A 17518-nucleotide genomic window follows, 5' to 3' on the forward strand; every position below is an offset into this window, starting at 1 on the left:
CTAAACCCTGGATTTCCAAAAGATATGCTATGGCTGTTCAAATGAAAACCCAAACATACCATAACTGGCTCAAATCAAGAACTCCATCCTCCTTTAGAGCTTATACCCAAGCCTGAAATAGATCCAAAAAAAACAACAACAACCAATGTTTCCAAAACAGAGTTCAAAAGAGCAAAAAAGCAGGAAATTAGCAGCCAGCCAAAATGGCAACCCAGCTGCTTGGTTTCTAGTCAAAGCAATTGGTCATAACTTCTGCCCGACAGTATTCCCACCCCTATTATACCCAGATGGCTCTATTGCATCATCACCTACAGAAAAAGCATCTCCTGGCCTCACACTTTGCTTCCAATGCCAAATGTCCCCCAATCATTCCAGATGCCCAACACACAATGCCCACTATATCCTTTTGCTAGAAAGAGATCAGAAAAATACTGTCCAAATTAGAGACACAAAAAAAAAGGTCTCCTGGCCCTGATGGCATTCCCCCAGTTGTCCTGAAAGTCTGTGCACCAGAACTGGCTTCTATCCTATGTCACCTGTATATACTGTCTTACTGCACTGGTATCTATTCCGCAGCTTGGAAATTGGCCTATATTCAACCCATTCCCAAGAAGGATGACAGGTCACTGCCGTCCAACTATCGCCCTATTTCGATCACCTCAGTCCTGTCTAAAGTAAAGGAAAAAATAATCAATTCCCAACCACTACACTACCTTGAAGGTACCCATCTAATAAACAACTGCCAGTGTAGATTCCATTGCTGTCGATCAACAGGAGATCTTCAACATATGTCATCCATCTCTGGACAAATGCTATGGAGAAGTTTGGCAAATCTCAAGTGGTTGCACTTGATATATCCAAGGCATTTGACCAGGTCTGGCACAAGGGTTTACTAAGCAAGCTGCTATCATTTGGTCTGTCTCAAGACTTCTGTAGTTGGATTGCCATTTTTCTGTCTAAACCATAGGTTCCCAAAGTGGGCGGTACCGCCCCCCCCCAGTGGGCGCTGAAGCTTTCTGGGTGTGTGGGGGGGCTATAGTGGGATCAGAAGCATTTGGGGCGTTCAGGCAGTCTAGGGGTTGGTGGCTCTTTATAGAAGAAATTAATAATATATATTTAAAAATTGATTATTTTCGTGATTTTGCAATTAGATAATCATTTAAAATTTAAATATTGCATTTTAATTCATCTTATGTCCATCTTACACGACCAATTTTTTTTATCAATTTTCTATTTCAATTATTTAATCATTTGAAAATTTACCATGTCAGATAGAAATATATGTCAATTTTCTGTCAATGAGAAAATAGAACATGTATATACGTGTGTATAATAGGTTATGTTTACAGTAGCAAATATATTTGTTATATTTCATTTCAAAATATATATAAAATATATAAAACCACTTTTCTAATTGATAATTACAAAAATAAACCCAATTTTATATAATTTAATATTACGAGTAAAAACACGGAAAACTGTCATAATGGGGGGGCATTACAAAATTTATGTCTTGCAAAGTGGGTGGTGGCCCAAAAACGTTTGTGAACCTATGGTCTAGATGCACACTGTGTGGTGGTGGATGTTTCCTTTTCCTCTCACCATTCAACTAATGACAGAGTTCCACAAGGTTCTGTCCTCTCACCATCCCTCTTCCTGCTATATATCAATGACCTACTTCAGTTGACCTCCAACCCAATACACAGTTTTGCAGATGACAGGACATTGCACTCCGCCCTTTCATTTGATAAACCTTACTCTACACAACTCACCTCAACCTACAGAACATCGACCACTACCGCCCTCAATTCTGATTTCTAAGTCATTCTCAAATGGGGTTCAGATAACCTAGTGAATTTCAATGCTAATAAAACCCAGAACTGTTTTTTTCTCATAAAAAAAAAAAAAAACATTTTCTCCCAGTATTATTTTTGACAACATCCAAATTTCCAGACAATTTGAGATTTCTCTTCCTGGAATTACCCTGACATAAAGCCTCACCTGGCATAAATACATCACGACCATTGCATCTTCAGCTTCTAAAAAACTAGGATTTCTCTTTTGCGCAAGAAGTTACTTCACCTCTGAACAGCTGTTAACCTTATACAAATCACAAATCTGCCCAGCTATTGACTACTACTCTCACATATGGGGGTGGGGTCCCCAAAAGCTCACTCAAAATGCTTGACTCAATACAGAGTACAGTAATTAGACTTATTAATGCCCTATCTCTTACCAATTCACTCCCAGCACTTCAGCACAGACAATTGGTCTCTGCAATATGTGTATTCTACAAATATTTCCATGGAAAATATTCATCTGAAATAACATCAATTATTCCCCAACTTAGTACTAAGTTTGTTGGAATATGTGCAGCTGCTGCTGATCAACATCCCTTCTCAGTGCACCTTGAAACCCACAGAACTAATTTCTTTTCCTCCTCCTTTATCCCTGCAACTGCTGTATTGTGGAATACAGTCATTTAAATAGATATTTAATTATATATGAATAAGTACTTCCTTTCCCAACCCACTACCCATACACGGTACTAATATACTATAGGTTGATCAACCAACCTCTCGTGTATGGGCTCGACATTAAAAAAAAAAAATTAAACAAAGGTTAACACATTTTTGAAAATTATGGAGACAACTACCATGTCTGAATAAAAACTTTAGTTTAATATAACTAAAATCTACATTCGACGTTTCGACCTTTATGTCAAGATCATCTTCTGGAGCATACAACTATACACAGGAAACAAGCTATACTACAATCAAACTGGTTTGTTAAAGACACTGACCAAATGCTACAACAATTGTTGGCCTGACCTCTGGTGAGGAAAAAAATAAAAATAAAAATAATAATAAAAAAAATAAATAAAATAAATAAATAAATAAATAAATAAATCCTGTGTATAGTTGTATGCTCCAGAAGATGCCCTTGACATAAAGGTCGAAACGTCGAATGTAGATTTTAGTTATATTAAACTAAAGTTTTTATTCAAACACGGTAGTTGTCCCCATAATTTTCAAAAATGCATTCGGATCACCGTGTAAGCCTAAAAGCAAGGAAAGGTTAACACAAATGAAGACCATACCAACATAACAATTTTTCAGTTTATTTTAAGCAGACAAATTAAAATCAATAAATTTTTAAAGTTTACACGAACATGATATATCTTAAATTTTTTTATTTTTTGTTTTATTTAACACCACTATATATAGCAACCAGGCACAAAACAAATGGTTGCAAAAAAAAACAGTATTCAGTGCAATCCTTTGATTAGCAGACAATTTTGTAAATGTCATTTTATTTATTTATTTTTACCTTATATGAATGTTTTATTTTTATTTTTTTTTTAATATCTCATCTCATTTTTTTAATATTCATCCCATAAACGAGAGGTCTAGGGACCAATAGTGACAACAGTGCCATGTGTGGGATGCAGATGAGGACCGAGATAAAAGTTCGATTTTATCTACTTTTATCCCGAACAACTACATAATGTAGTTATGTAGTTGTTTGGGATTACTTCATGAGGAAGGCTATTCCAGAGGAGAGAGGCAGGACAGAACAAAAAAAGAGAGGGGAAAAAAAAAAAAAAAAAACTGGTTCAGTGAGTTTGCAGTTGTACAGTAAAGGAATGATGATTGCCAATTCATTGGAGCATTCCTCATGGAAGTACCTGTAGAATAGTCACAATGATGAAACACTGCATCTGTGAGAGAAGAAGTAGAGGTTGAAGTGAATCTGTAAGAGAGGGATCATATGACTATGAGCCTAACTGCTTGCCTCTGGACAGCATCAAGGATTTTAAGGGAAGTTTTAGGTACACCATCCCAAATATATGAGCAGTATTCTAAACATGGATAGATTTGCAATTTGTATATAATGAAGAGTTGGTTGGATGTAAAATAGGCTCTAGAATGAAAGAGAATGCTAAGTTTTTGGATTCCAGTATGATAGGAGGTCTTTTCCCCTTTGGTTATCTATGCAGAAGTTTCAGGAAAAGAGTGATGCCAGCAGGTTAGCTTTATCTTTGGGCAAAGTAACAGTGGTGACATCAGGATGAGACAAAGGTGGGAGTGCAGGAGAGCAGAAGTTGCATCCAATGGTCTTAGCAAGTAACCAGAAGCCATGGCTTTCATTTGGACAGGAGGCAAGTTTTCTGCTGGTGGCCTTTATGAAACCAGATTTGGATATGCTGATGAATGACTTGCATATGTTGCATACTTTGATATAATATGAAGCTGGAATTCTTGATGCGAGCCACATGTGGTAATCTGAATTTTTTTTTCTTTGATTGCTTTGACACATTATAGTACCAGAGAATGAAAGGTCAGGAGTAGTTTCAGGAGAGGCATTCTGAGAGAGAGGAGACTTGTATGAGATTGTGGTCTGAGAAGAGAGGTAATCTCTACAGTGTATCTGGAAGGAGAACTGGTCAAAAAGCGATCCAGAGTATCGCTTTTTGGAAGTAAAGAGAGAGTTATCAGGGATTCGAGTGGGTAGATTTACAATTTGTGTTAGGCCATTACTTATATCAAAGACTTCTGCTTCATATCCTGCTTGGTCAGTGGTGTTGGAGTAGGGGAGCCAGTTAGAAATGTGGATGTTGAGGACAACCAGGAAAATGACTTCACTATTTGGATAGATGGGTTGCAGGAGGCCAAGTTTCGTGGAAAATAATGTGAAAGATCTCAGTGATTATTAGTGTTTGGAGACTGGTAAATGCAAGAGAAGAAAGTTACTAAATGGAGCAAGGAAACTTTGAGCCAAAGAAGGCCAAAAGCAGGGGAATCTAAATTAGCCATTCTATGGCACACTATGTCAGATTTCACAAAGGCACAAGTGCCACCCTTGTGGTGAAAAGAATTGTGAAGTGTGTAGTTTAAGCACTGGAGGTGGACAGTAGTATATGTAGCTGAAATCTGGGTTTCACTCAGAAATAAGATGTCGTCTCGAAGACTGCAAGTGATGGTGAATGTCATTTATGCTTATGTTAATACCACGAATATTAGTAAAGTGAATTTTTAGCGAGGAGATTCTGGTACAGTTTCTATGTTGTGGCTGGTAGTGATGTGACTTTTTTGATGGGATTAGTTTATGAGGGAGTTTTGCTTTGGTCATATTGACACTGTGACGTTGACATGTTATTGACAGATTTGGGCCCATGCATTGACCAATGGCCAGTCCACAGCAATGCCATTTTTAACTGCTGTGCACTTGAAATAGAGGTGTTTATGGGGCCTCAAAGTATGTTTATCGTGGGCTTGAAGGGCATCACATCACTCACACACTGTATGGAGAAAAAGGGGGGGGGGGGAAAACAGAGATTGGAATACTGGGAATACCCGCCAGGAGGTATTTGCCCTTGTGTTTCCAAGGGCAAACACCTCCCAGCGAATAGTTCAGTCACTACTATCCATTCCAGAGCTTATTGAAAGTTGTTTATGATGGCTTCTAAGATGACTGACAATTTACTGTGACAACATGCTTGAGAGTTTGTCAGTCCCTATTTGTCAGTTTCTTGGCCCTACTAGTTTTCCCATCATGTTTCCACTTCACAATAACCTCACTGACAGTAGATCTGGGCATGTACAATGGAGAAGAAATCTCTTGGATTGTATTTGCAGGCTCTGACTATCATACCATGTTCAGACTCAAATCTTTTTGTCCACTCATCCTGATGGTAAAGAATCAAACATGGCATTTGCCACTTCAGATTTCCAATAAGCTGGGCGGTGTTATTTCATTTGGTGATGAAGAACATCTACCATCTAGTGTCTAGTACCTATTATTTTAATTTTCACATGCATAATAAGATTTATTTTTATTATTAGTGATATAATATAAGGATGTGTTACTTCAAAATCACACAAAATAAACCATGATTGCACTATAATTTCCATGAAAGATGATTCACAAAATTTAATGATGATTTATGGTTTTAATGGTGCAAGGACAGCAAAGGTCATACCACATCATATCAAAGGCTATAACAGTATACAAGGTAAGAAAATCACAAACATCCATGCCCACAGTGGGATTCAAACCTGCAACCTGTTGGTCGCGGTAGCCACTCAGCCAACCAGGCAGGCTGCAAAATTTGAAGTACGTTCTAATCATAAGAAGAAAATTTTCTGATCTGATTATGCCTATTGGGATCTTTAGACATAGTTTTTTAGATTTTAGTCTTTTAGATTTTAATAATAGTTAAGCAGACTTATGTGTGCATAAGTGAGAAAAAATACTTTATATATATATATAAATACACACAGGGTGGCCCATAAGTCATGGATCATGCCATAGAAAGGACCTGTCTTTATGAAGCAGCTGCATAAGTTTTTTTAACATAATCAGATATATTTTTTTATTATTAGTTATGAAAAACCACATCACATAAATGCCTTCCATTTTCAGCTTCACAAAGATGAGCCCTTTCTATAGAATCTTCCATGACTCATGGGCCACCTTATATATATATTATATCCAATCCATCCATTTTATCAAGTGTCATCTCCATCAAGGAGGATAACTATCATAGATTTCCATACAGTTCAAGAATAGCCCTACTTGAGCTATTCTTTTATACTGTTCTTTTCCTCTCTATATCATTTAGGGTAAATCACGTATGTCACTGTTTTCCCTCTAATAAATCTCTTTTGAAAACTTTCATGACTCACAATATAGGCCATGTGTTTTTATTTTTTATTTGTATGTGTGTGTGTACGTGCGTGCCCTGCCACATGTATGTTGTTCTTTATTACATCAATTTTTGTGTCTATTGTCTTCAAAACTTCAATATTCCTCTTTTTTTTTTGAAATCATGAGATATCCAATGCTCTTCTATATGGCAACACCTTGAAGCATCAATCCTTATAATATCATCTTTGTAATCATTAGAGTGACCTCCATATGATCACCAGTTGACCACATAAAGCATTCATTCATTCTAAATCTAGTCATACACTTATTTCTCTTGATGTTAATATGGTTTTCATTCTAATTAAAATGAAATATATATTGATCTTTAATTGACCATGATTTATACACATCTAATGCCAACAAGTTTCGCCAACAGAGCTGTACGGCTTCTTCAGGGCTTATAACGTAAGAGAAAACTCAAAGTGGATAGTACAGAGAAAATGGGAGATCTGCCAGTAAGGGATTTTCATTTAAGAAGGAATTTTTGTGGAACTAAAAGTGATTATGACAAGCTTGGTTTAGGAATCTGCAAATGAAAGATGTCAGAAGTGAAATAGAAGATAGTCAAGAGGTGTTTGAAGACAACAACAGACTATATACCCAGAATCAGGAGTATAAATCAGGTAGGGATTAGAAAGATGAACTGTATCATTAAGGAAAATAAACATGTTTCGTTTGTTAAAAATTATCACCACATCTCTGACCAATGCACTGTCTCATAAAAACAACTGAACCTGTGTGCTTCAATTTCTCTAATTAGGAATTATTTTAGAAAATAATCTATTCTATTAGTGTTATAACTAATCTTCTTGTGCTATAAAATTAATTTGGGATGGCGCAGTCGACAAACAATATAAATGTTTCCCAAGTTACATAGCATGGGAGATAGTTAACCGTGAATTGCCTATTTCAGAGGCCCTTTCACTAACACTTGTAGGAAGTATAAGGGATTGTAAGCGGGGACAAAGTTAATTAGATTATATTTAACAGAGAGAGAGTTACTGTGTAAGAGAGCAAGCTATAGTGTAGAGACAAATAGAAGGAATGATTTTGAAGGCTAAAATAGACATAAAAAGGATAACGACAAAAGAGTAAAAATAATACAAAGGCACAGCCGACATTGAAGAAAATAATTAATTAAACACATAACAAAATATTACAATAGAACTGTACATGTTATTAGAAGAGTTTTATATGATATAGAAGAAATTTTTCAGCACCTGACTAGAGTGGACAGAGGAAGACGATATCCTTGGAAATTGAGTAAGAGTGTGGTTAGCAAGGGCATCCAATTTTTCACTTGAGTAATGGTGAGTGTGTGGAGTAGTTTCAAGATCCTGTTGTGAGTGTTTTGTTAGTGAATATGTTCAAGGAGATGTAATGTGTGAAAAGAGTTTAGGTGGTCCTCCTGCAATTTAGTCTTTGGAATCCATGGAAATGCCCATGTAACAATAATAATACTAATAATTATACCAGCTTATAAATATAATGAAACCAATATGTTCATCATTTTTATGCTATTACAGGATCTGCAAGAATTTTTCTCTTATTTCAACAAAATAATAATAAAAAATAAAAGATTAAGTGAAATAGTATTAACACTTCTTACTCACTCTAACATTATATCTGAATTAAATATTGAAACCTTACCTTGGTGCCTTACATTCATTTTCAGTTCTCATATATTCATGATCTATACTTTGTTTTTTGATGCTTTCTTCATAAGCTATCTGATCATCTATCAAGTTTGCTAATTTCTCATGTTCTGCTACTTCTTGGTCTGATATTATTGATTCAAGAGAGGGAATACTTTTATCTCTAATAAAGAAGTTCCAAAAGTTAGAAAGTTTTAAAACCTACAATGTAGTAATAATTATATTAAAATAATTCAAATATTTTAGTCAGTATCACTGCTCTATCTTAGAATACAATAATGAACAAAAATTTAAATTTATGAAAGTAGTCAATCCATTTCACTAATTAAACAGCAACAGTTTTTTCCATAATTACCTGAGACAAATACTGATTAGCAAGTATTGCAAGAGTAAGGTCACAGATTATACTTAATTTTTCAGCAAGTTCTCTGTAAATTCTAAGCAGCATGAATGCAATAACTCTAGCAACAGCATAATGAACACCAATCAACTGCATGAACAGACATAATAAAGTCACTGTTAAGTGAAGCCACTATTCTTAAAAGGTTTATGTAATAATATTACAGAGCTTGATCTAAAAACCAAGTAGTGCATAACCGGTGAAGTCACCAGTATATATCCACCTCAGTAAGTAGGACCAAATGAAGTGTGAAAGATTTTGGATCAAATAACTTCCTCTTGCAGTTAGCATTTAACTGTAAATGTGTAATAGTGTCCCATGGACTGGATCATTTCTTCATGTCAAGCTTAACAGAAGGTAATTTCCACCTTGAAATTATTTACTCAAAACTGTATTAAAATATATGAATCTGGAACATAAATAAAAAAAGAGCAAAATGTATTTAAAATATATAAAACTTTCATGAGATCCCTCATGATGATACTTATAATGGATATGAATTAGAATCCTTTATGCAGATGCATGTAAATGTCACTTGCATAGCATATATGCAAATACTTGATAAATTGCATTACCACATGCTCTAGGCAACTATTTAAGAATTTGCTGGTCAGTAATCATCAATGGTGTTGATCACGAGTGGAAAAACAAAGGATTTCCAGGAGTGCAAAAAAGGATTTATTGTGGGTGCCTGTCTGAATGGAATCACAATTTTTAAAACAGCAGAGCTGACTTGTTTCTCAAAAGGTCAGATAGCCCAGATGTTTAATCAGTAGAATAATAACCCACATTGCTTCTCTAAGAGGCGTAACAGTGATTCTAAGATAGTCTGTCAGGAATGAGATCGCCATCATTTGAAAAGATTTGTGTGGACAAACAGAACTTCCTGTGTGCAGTTGTTAACTGAAGAACTTAATGAAGGCTGGTTCCAACCCATATATCGCTAAACTATGCACAGAGAAATGATAAAGATGTTTGGTATTGCAGTGCATGCCTATACAGAAACAACTGATTCTGCAAAGAACTAGAAAGTCAGTCTATAGTGGTGTTAGGAACACTATGAGTGGACAGTGAAGACTGCAAAAAAAAAAGTCGTGGTCCTACAAGTCAAGATACAATTTGTTCTGTACTGACAGTAGGCAGAGAGTTTGCTCCCGCCAAACTCTCTGCGGGCAGCTCATGCATAGGCACCACGGAAGTGCAGCACCCCCAATTTTTCTCGATATATAAATATATTTATTAATTTATTTATATTTGCTTGTAATATTTAATTTTATTATCAACAATCCTATACAATTCTCTTATTTTGTATAAAAAATAATAAAAATCCATCTTGTAGCACTTAGGAGGGCGAAGGACGCTAGCAGCACTGTGTTTACCACAGTGTCATATTGCTAGTATTTGCTACGTGTGCAAGCATATATACGACATAGTGAGATGCAAACTTTTAGCCTAATGTGGCACTGTCCGTCGCACAATTCCACTGTTGTTTATATGCAGTTTGCACCAGAAGGAGTGTTCGTAGTGCTTATCATGTTTACTCAGTCTCTTTAAATATTTGGACATTGCAATTAAAGACATAACCATTTGTTATAGTTTTTATTTTAGAACATTATTGGGGTTATGATAATGGATTTTTAAGTAATTTTGAATTATACTAAACTGTATAATTTTATCAATAATAAACAATATTTTTTCATCTTTAATTTTTTTTAAAATTTTTACCATAATTTTTTGATATTTTATTCAAACACATATACACTGCACTTACAGTGTGTATATATATTTCAAAAGTAGCACCCCCACGATTTCAAGCGTAGAGCCACCACTGGGCGGGACCCCCATGAAGCACCTGGCAAACTCTCGCCAAAGAATAAATATCTGAACATTGTTGCCAATCAAGTCCATCCTGCAATGTTTACTTTTTATCCAGCAGGTGATGGTTGTCTCACAGATGACAATGCAATGCTAATGTCCATCATGCAAGAATTGTTCAGCAGTGGTTAAGCGAGCATGACAGTGACTTCCATCATCATCCCTAGTTACTACAAAGCCCAGATCTGAACCCCATTGAAAATATATGGGACATGTTTGAAAAACAGATCCGGGGAGCAAAGTTCTCTTCCATCAAATCAGAGCGAATTAAAGGACTGCCTGGTGAATACCTGTTTTGTTGTAGATGCAATCCAACATGAGTTAGTTGGTCTCAAGGGTTTTTTCACCCGGAAACTCAGGTTTTTCGTCCCAGAGAACAGACAAACCAGCTCCATGAACACATGTGGATTACAGTCATGAATACTGCCCTTAGGGGATGGAGCAAGAAGTGATGAACTGGCAGCATTACAATTCGTTGTGATCTCCTCATTAGGGGACTCTATCCATCCTAAAGGGATGGATGAGACTAATCAATCAGTGTGTATCAATATGAAGGATCATATGAATTTAATCAACTACATGTATTCAGCTATTAGATTATGTGGCAAACGTTTTTACCTTGTTCACAGGCATCTTCATGGACACAAAGATAAAGATATACACTAAACACTAAGAAGGTAAACAGACAATGCAAAAGGTGGCATCCTACAGTCCTAACTGGCATCCTTTATGGGATTTTGCTGAAGGTCTATTTCCGTAGCACCATAACATTCTTCACATCTCAACAAATTTGGCTATCTTACATTATCAAAAATGTGTGCGTGAGGGGAGTGTATCATTTTGAGGCATACAGCAAAATTGCATCACTGCTTCCATCAAGAGGATGCCAGTAAGGACTGTAGAATAATGCCTTTTTACATTCAGTTGGTCTGCCTGCGTGCTTATGCTTAGTATATACCTTGATAACCAAGGCAAATAATGGCCTAATCATTTAATAACTAAATAAATGTAATTAGTTATTTTTTATTCCTAGATGTGTGCTTTCTCTTCTAAACATCAACATGAATGATTGTCAACATACTAAACATCCATAAAAGATTAACGTCTGTAGGATATTATTAAAATAAATAAAATTTTATAAATTATTTCAACATGACAAGTCACAGAGAATCTATTCTATGTAAATGTATGTAATAATGTATGAATTTCAGTGAATCTCCAAAGAACCACTGAAATTCATACATTATATCCTGTATGTGTAACTGCTGGCTTGGTTAGTTAAGTGAACAAACAAAACAAAACAACACACACCATACCACACACACTTGTGGAAAGCTTTATATGGCCTGATGCAAAACCACTACTCCCATATATTAGAGACATTAAATGGCATGTAATAAGTGGGGCAAAATTTCCAGGTTATCTAACCCTTAATGCAAGAATAGTACTAATGTACTACATGTTTACAGCCTTTCTTGGGTGAGTGTCTGCAAGAGAAAAACCAAAACATCTCGAAAAAAATCCAATCCTATAGCCTCAAGTTCAAACTCACCAATACTTAAAAAAATGCTACTGATTAATCATCTATGGTTAAACCAATATATACAACAAGAGAAGCACTACTCTAATGAATACTGTGAGTGCATTCTTCCAGAAGGGGCACCCTGGGCATTAAGGGCATACTAATATGATCAAGCTAATACAGTACCTCCCAAATTTGTAATCACATGGACTGAACAAAGCATAGAGCCTGGTAATAAAACCTTTCTAGGCCTGCATCAAATAGGAAAGATATGAGAGTATAAATAATAATTGCCATCATGGTTGGCAAAGTGGACAGCATACCCATTCTCCAACAAAGGCTGATAAGGCTTGACTTTTTTTTTTTTTTTTTTTTTTAATGTTCACTGATGCTTACAACTGGAGATCTCTTTAGGGTGAAACTCATTTGGAAGAGCTTGTGAGAGAAACAAAAAAAAAATTAAATGGATGTGATTTGGCTCTGAGAAGTGCAAACAAGAGAGGGAACATTGGTCAAACTACAGAAAATGGATGTTTATCATACAATTAAGTAAAATATTAGTATCAGTGATACTGTTGAAAGTGCAGTAGTGTGGAAGGTCACGAAAACCAAAGCATGAGACAGAATTATTGCAGAAACATCAGGCAATTAATAGAAAAACAACAAAAAAGTAGACATACAAGGTAAGAAGCAGGAACAAATTATTAAGCAAGAGAAGGAGAAAGGAGTATGATTCTATAATAAAAAGGGTATTTAATGAAAGCATAACTAAATCTTGTTCCCAAGGGCAAAAATTAGTTATTAAAGGTGTCATGCCTTAGTAGTTTACTAACTTTTTACAACAGTAATAACTCATAAATTAGAGATGCCAAGAAATTATATTCTTGGTTTAATCCTTTATCCAAGTGTAAGCATATAAAGTTTGTGTGTGAAGTAATTTCAAGACTGGGCGGCTGGTATGTATGTATATATAAAGGCTAATGACTTCACACAACTTGTCTTTAATATCTCATAATGCAAGGCACATATCCTTATGGACATGTATGATGCTATGCATTATGGGAAAGTTCACTACCCAGACTGTTTTCAACCTTTATTGAGGTCTCATCAGTGGGAGCCAGACCCAGAGATGATATTGAGGTCTCATCAGTGGGAGCCAGACCCAGAGATGATATTAAGGTTGAAGTAATGCAGAAGTCATATTTTCATACAAGAGTAGCCAAAAGGTGTCACACCTTATTATTAAAATACTCTACATTAGAGATAGATGTTGGAAGTTTTTCTACTTTGTTATACTATAAATTAAAGATGCTAATAAATTATATTCTTGGTTTATCCAAAAACACTGTTTGCTTACACTTGGATAAAGGATTAAACAAAGAATATAATTTTTCGGCATCTTTAATTTATAATATAACCAAGTGGAAAAACTTCCAATAACAGAATGTTAGATCAGTTGGATCAAGGGATGATTATACTATGGGACAGTGTTTCTCAACCTGTGGTCCGCAGACCACAGGTGGTCCACGACGATGGGACGGGTGGTCCACAGGCAGGCTTTAATTAAATAAATATATATTTTTTAATTATCCAAACAATACAAATTAAAATTGAATAAGTAAGTAAAAATTATTGAAATCAAATGGAGACTTAAAAAACCAACAAATAGCATCAGAATGTTCAAAGGAGGAAGCAATAAAACTATATTGTTGTTCACTTCACCCTCCCTTGCTGTTCTGTCAGATTTAAAGTGAACAATTCAAACAAGCAATTGGTTGAAATGTGAATTGATTCTTATTACTGAAGGTTTCCCTCCTTCAACCAAGGCTCAGTATATCTTCAGAAGTGCTAAGTGATAATTGGACAAAGTGTGTAGTGAGTTAAGCCCAGTATTTATATATTTTTTTGGAAATGATTTTTTAAAGTTAAAGTGGCTTAAAACTAGGACTTTGAAAAGAAAAGCAAATGAAACAAGTGATTCTTATCCTAATTGTAATACACATGTTGTAACAGCGAGTAAATCTGATACTACTGAAGTAGAAGAAACAAGCAGTTCAAAGAAAAAATACAGTAAGAAATATAACAGCTCATATATGGAATTTAGGTTTACCTGGTGTCGAAATGAAAGTGAACAGAAACCTCAATGTCTTTTGTGTTATGAAGTGTTGTCAAATGAGTGCATGAAACCTGCGAAACTCCAACGACATTTAGAAACTAAACATTGAAAAATAAACCAATTGAATTTTTTCAGCGACGCTTAGGGACATTAAATCATGGGAAAGGTATGGTTTCTGCCATGGGTTCCATTAATAGCAAGGCACTGGAAGCATCCTATCTCTTAAGTTTGCATACAGCGAAAACAGGGAAACCTCATTCTATCAGGGAAAATTTACTACTTCCAGCTATAAAAGATGTGGTAAAAACTATGTTTGGCAACAAGTTACTAAAGGATGTTGATTTGATTCCTCGTTCAAACGACACTGTCGGTCGCAGAATTAATGATATGGCAGATGACGTAGAATTGCAGTTAATCGAAAGAGTTAAGAAGAGCCCTTATTATGCATTTTAAATAGACAAGACTACTGATGTTACAAATGATGTGCAGTTAATATGCTAAGTAAGATATGAGCATGATAACAACATTCATGATGATATTCTGTTTTGTAGAACTTTGCTATCCCGAACAACTGGAGAAGAAATATTTCACACTCTCAATAATTACATAATACACAAAGCGATCCAGTGGGAAAAATGTATAGGCTTCTGTTTGGATGGAGCTCGCGCCCTTACAGGCAGGCATAGGCAGGGGTTGTTTCTATGGTCAAGGAAGTAGCTCCGGATCTGAATTGGGTACATTGTTTCATATATAGGGAAGCGTTAGCCTCCAAAGGAATGCCACCAGAATTTAAAACTATACAACGCTGTAAAGCTAGTTAATTTTATTAAAGCTTGACCATTAAATAACAGTTATTTTCAGTACTCTGCAATGAAATGGACAGTGAATATATACAACTTTTACTTCATTCTGAAATTTGCTGGCTTTCCAGTGGCAAAGTACTAACAAGGTTATTTCAATTAAGGCACAAAGTTTTATTATTTGTAAATGAATGTAATTCTGATTTTGCATCACTCCTTGTTGACAAAGCATGCTTATCAACACTATCTTATCTTTCAGACATTTTTTCGAAATTAAATGAACTAAACGTCTCCCTTTGGGGAAATTCTTTAACTGTTTTTGATGCCTACAACAAAATAAAGGCATTCGAGAAAAAACTGGTGTTATGGATTAATTATGTAAAAGACAGACAATTTGCACCTTTTTCGAGATTGGAATCCTTTTTAGTGGAAAATGATATTTTTGTTGATTCTGAGTTTCTGGAAAAGGTTTGTGGCCACCTCAAAAATTTGAAAACGAATTTTGAAACATATTTTCCGAATAACTTTTGTTAGAAATTTCTGTGGGTTCATGATCCATTTCAGGCTTGCAGTCACGAGAACGACCTTTCATTATTGAAAAAAGAACAGTTAATTGAGTTTTCAAGTGATAGTGGATTTAAAATGCAATTCTGTGATCTTGGTTTGGCTCGATTTTGGATCTCACCTTCAGTGAGAAGTGAATTTCCCAAATTATCTGAAGGAGCATAAAATCGTCATGCAGTTTTCTACAACTTAACTTTGTGAGAAAGGATTTTCATTGCTCCTTCAAATAAAAACAAAATACAGAAATTGCCTTAGTGCGTGCGTGCCGATCTTCGACTGAAGTTGACCAATATTGAGCCAGATATCCAGCAACTCTGAAAGGGCCGAGAAGCTCAACCATCTCATAATAATATACACTGATAATACACTTTTAATTGATAATACACTTTTAATTGTTTACTTCCAATTTAATTAATTATGTTTCCATATGTATTCAAAACCTACTTTTAGATTTATTATATTATAAATGGCACAGTTTTTCCAAAGTGTTTGTAATTCCTACTTAGGTTTTTAAAAAAATTACAAAAAGTCAAAACGACATATAGGGAAATAAATTAAAAACCTTATGTTTATTTTAAAGTAAAACTTTAATTCCAACATTCTAAAATTTTATTTTTCTTGCTTTTCTGTTCCTAAAATCGATGACATTGTCGAAGTCTATTTCATCACTCAGTCGCTGTTTTATAGACAGTATGGCAAGATTTCTTAAACGCCAAAAAAAGTGCAGCCAGGGTTGAATATCCCCCCCCCCTCCAGCTACGCCTCTTTAACTTAATGGTCCGTAGAATTGTTTTAGGCATTTTACTGGTCCTTGGGCTTAGAAAGGTTGAGAAACGCTGCTATAGGATTTTGTGAAGGCATTTGTCAGGATACCACCTGCAAGACTGTTACTCAATCTGGAATAAACAAGGATAGATAAGAATCTGATGACATGAATAAGGATGGTTAATGGAAATTGATGGAAATATACACAGGAAAATGATGAGGTTAGAGATTTGTGGGTATTGGCAGTGACAGTTGAAGTTTGGAGAGCATGTTGCAAAAGTGCCAAGGTAGCTCATAGGATTACTTGGTAATTGAAGAACACACTAACATGCAGAGACAAGGAAGTTATCATTCTTCGTAAGAAGCATTCCACCAGCCACTCTCTAACATGGTGAATGTTCTGTTTTACTAGAATCTTAATATAATTAGACCACAACGCTCTATATGATGTACATGCTGTTCGTGCATGTCATTCTGTTGCATATGCCAGTTTCTGTTCTAGTTGTTTAATTTGAAAGTCATACTGAAGATATCTTTGATGCCAGGGAGAAAATTTTATACTAATTAAAATATGTACATAAGATAAATCCGTTTTATGATATTTATTAAAGATTTGATGTCTTGACAGATAACATTAATTTGGTGTTGACAGGGAGTTGATAATGGAACTTTTACAAATAGTCCTATCGTAATTATCCTGTACACCTCCTGAAGACACATATCAGGAATTTGACGATGATGACTGGTAAATGATCTGCTAGAGCCTGTTGTGGGTACTCTGTTGGTTGGTCATTCACAATGTGTCTTTGTAAACCATACAGATTCTTGTGCAATAATAATTTCAATTGTGATACCATCTCTGTTGGTGGTATGGGTTTTCTAATATATAAAAAGGTGACAATAATTTGAAAAAAATTCACTCACATAGAAATGAATCCAAATATTCTGCTATAGACCAGAAATGGAAATATGGATTCATCTTGCCATTTCATCATTTCATCTTGGCATTTCATTTGCTACTATTAGTACCATTCATCATATTCTTCAGGAGATGCAAGTTAATATCTCCTGAAACTTGGTGATTTTTATCTCTTATATTGTATTTTTCCC

At 35.2% G+C, this 17518-nt stretch overlaps 1 protein-coding gene across 1 annotated transcript in view; it reads right to left on the reverse strand.

Moving 5' to 3' along the window:
* LOC150101697 (ral GTPase-activating protein subunit beta) overlaps positions 1-17518 on the reverse strand; it is a 778187-nt gene that overhangs the window by 177917 nt on the left and 582752 nt on the right. Inside the window, 1 exon segment of the mRNA XM_090400967.1 lies at positions 8362-8529. Coding sequence (XP_090257093.1) covers positions 8362-8529 — 168 coding nt within the window.

This window comes from Typopeltis vanoorti, chromosome 11, assembly GCF_054136105.1.
Source record: "Typopeltis vanoorti isolate ZY-2024b chromosome 11, IOZ_Tvanoo_1.0, whole genome shotgun sequence".
In the NCBI taxonomy this organism is placed as follows: Eukaryota; Metazoa; Arthropoda; class Arachnida; order Uropygi; family Thelyphonidae; genus Typopeltis; species Typopeltis vanoorti.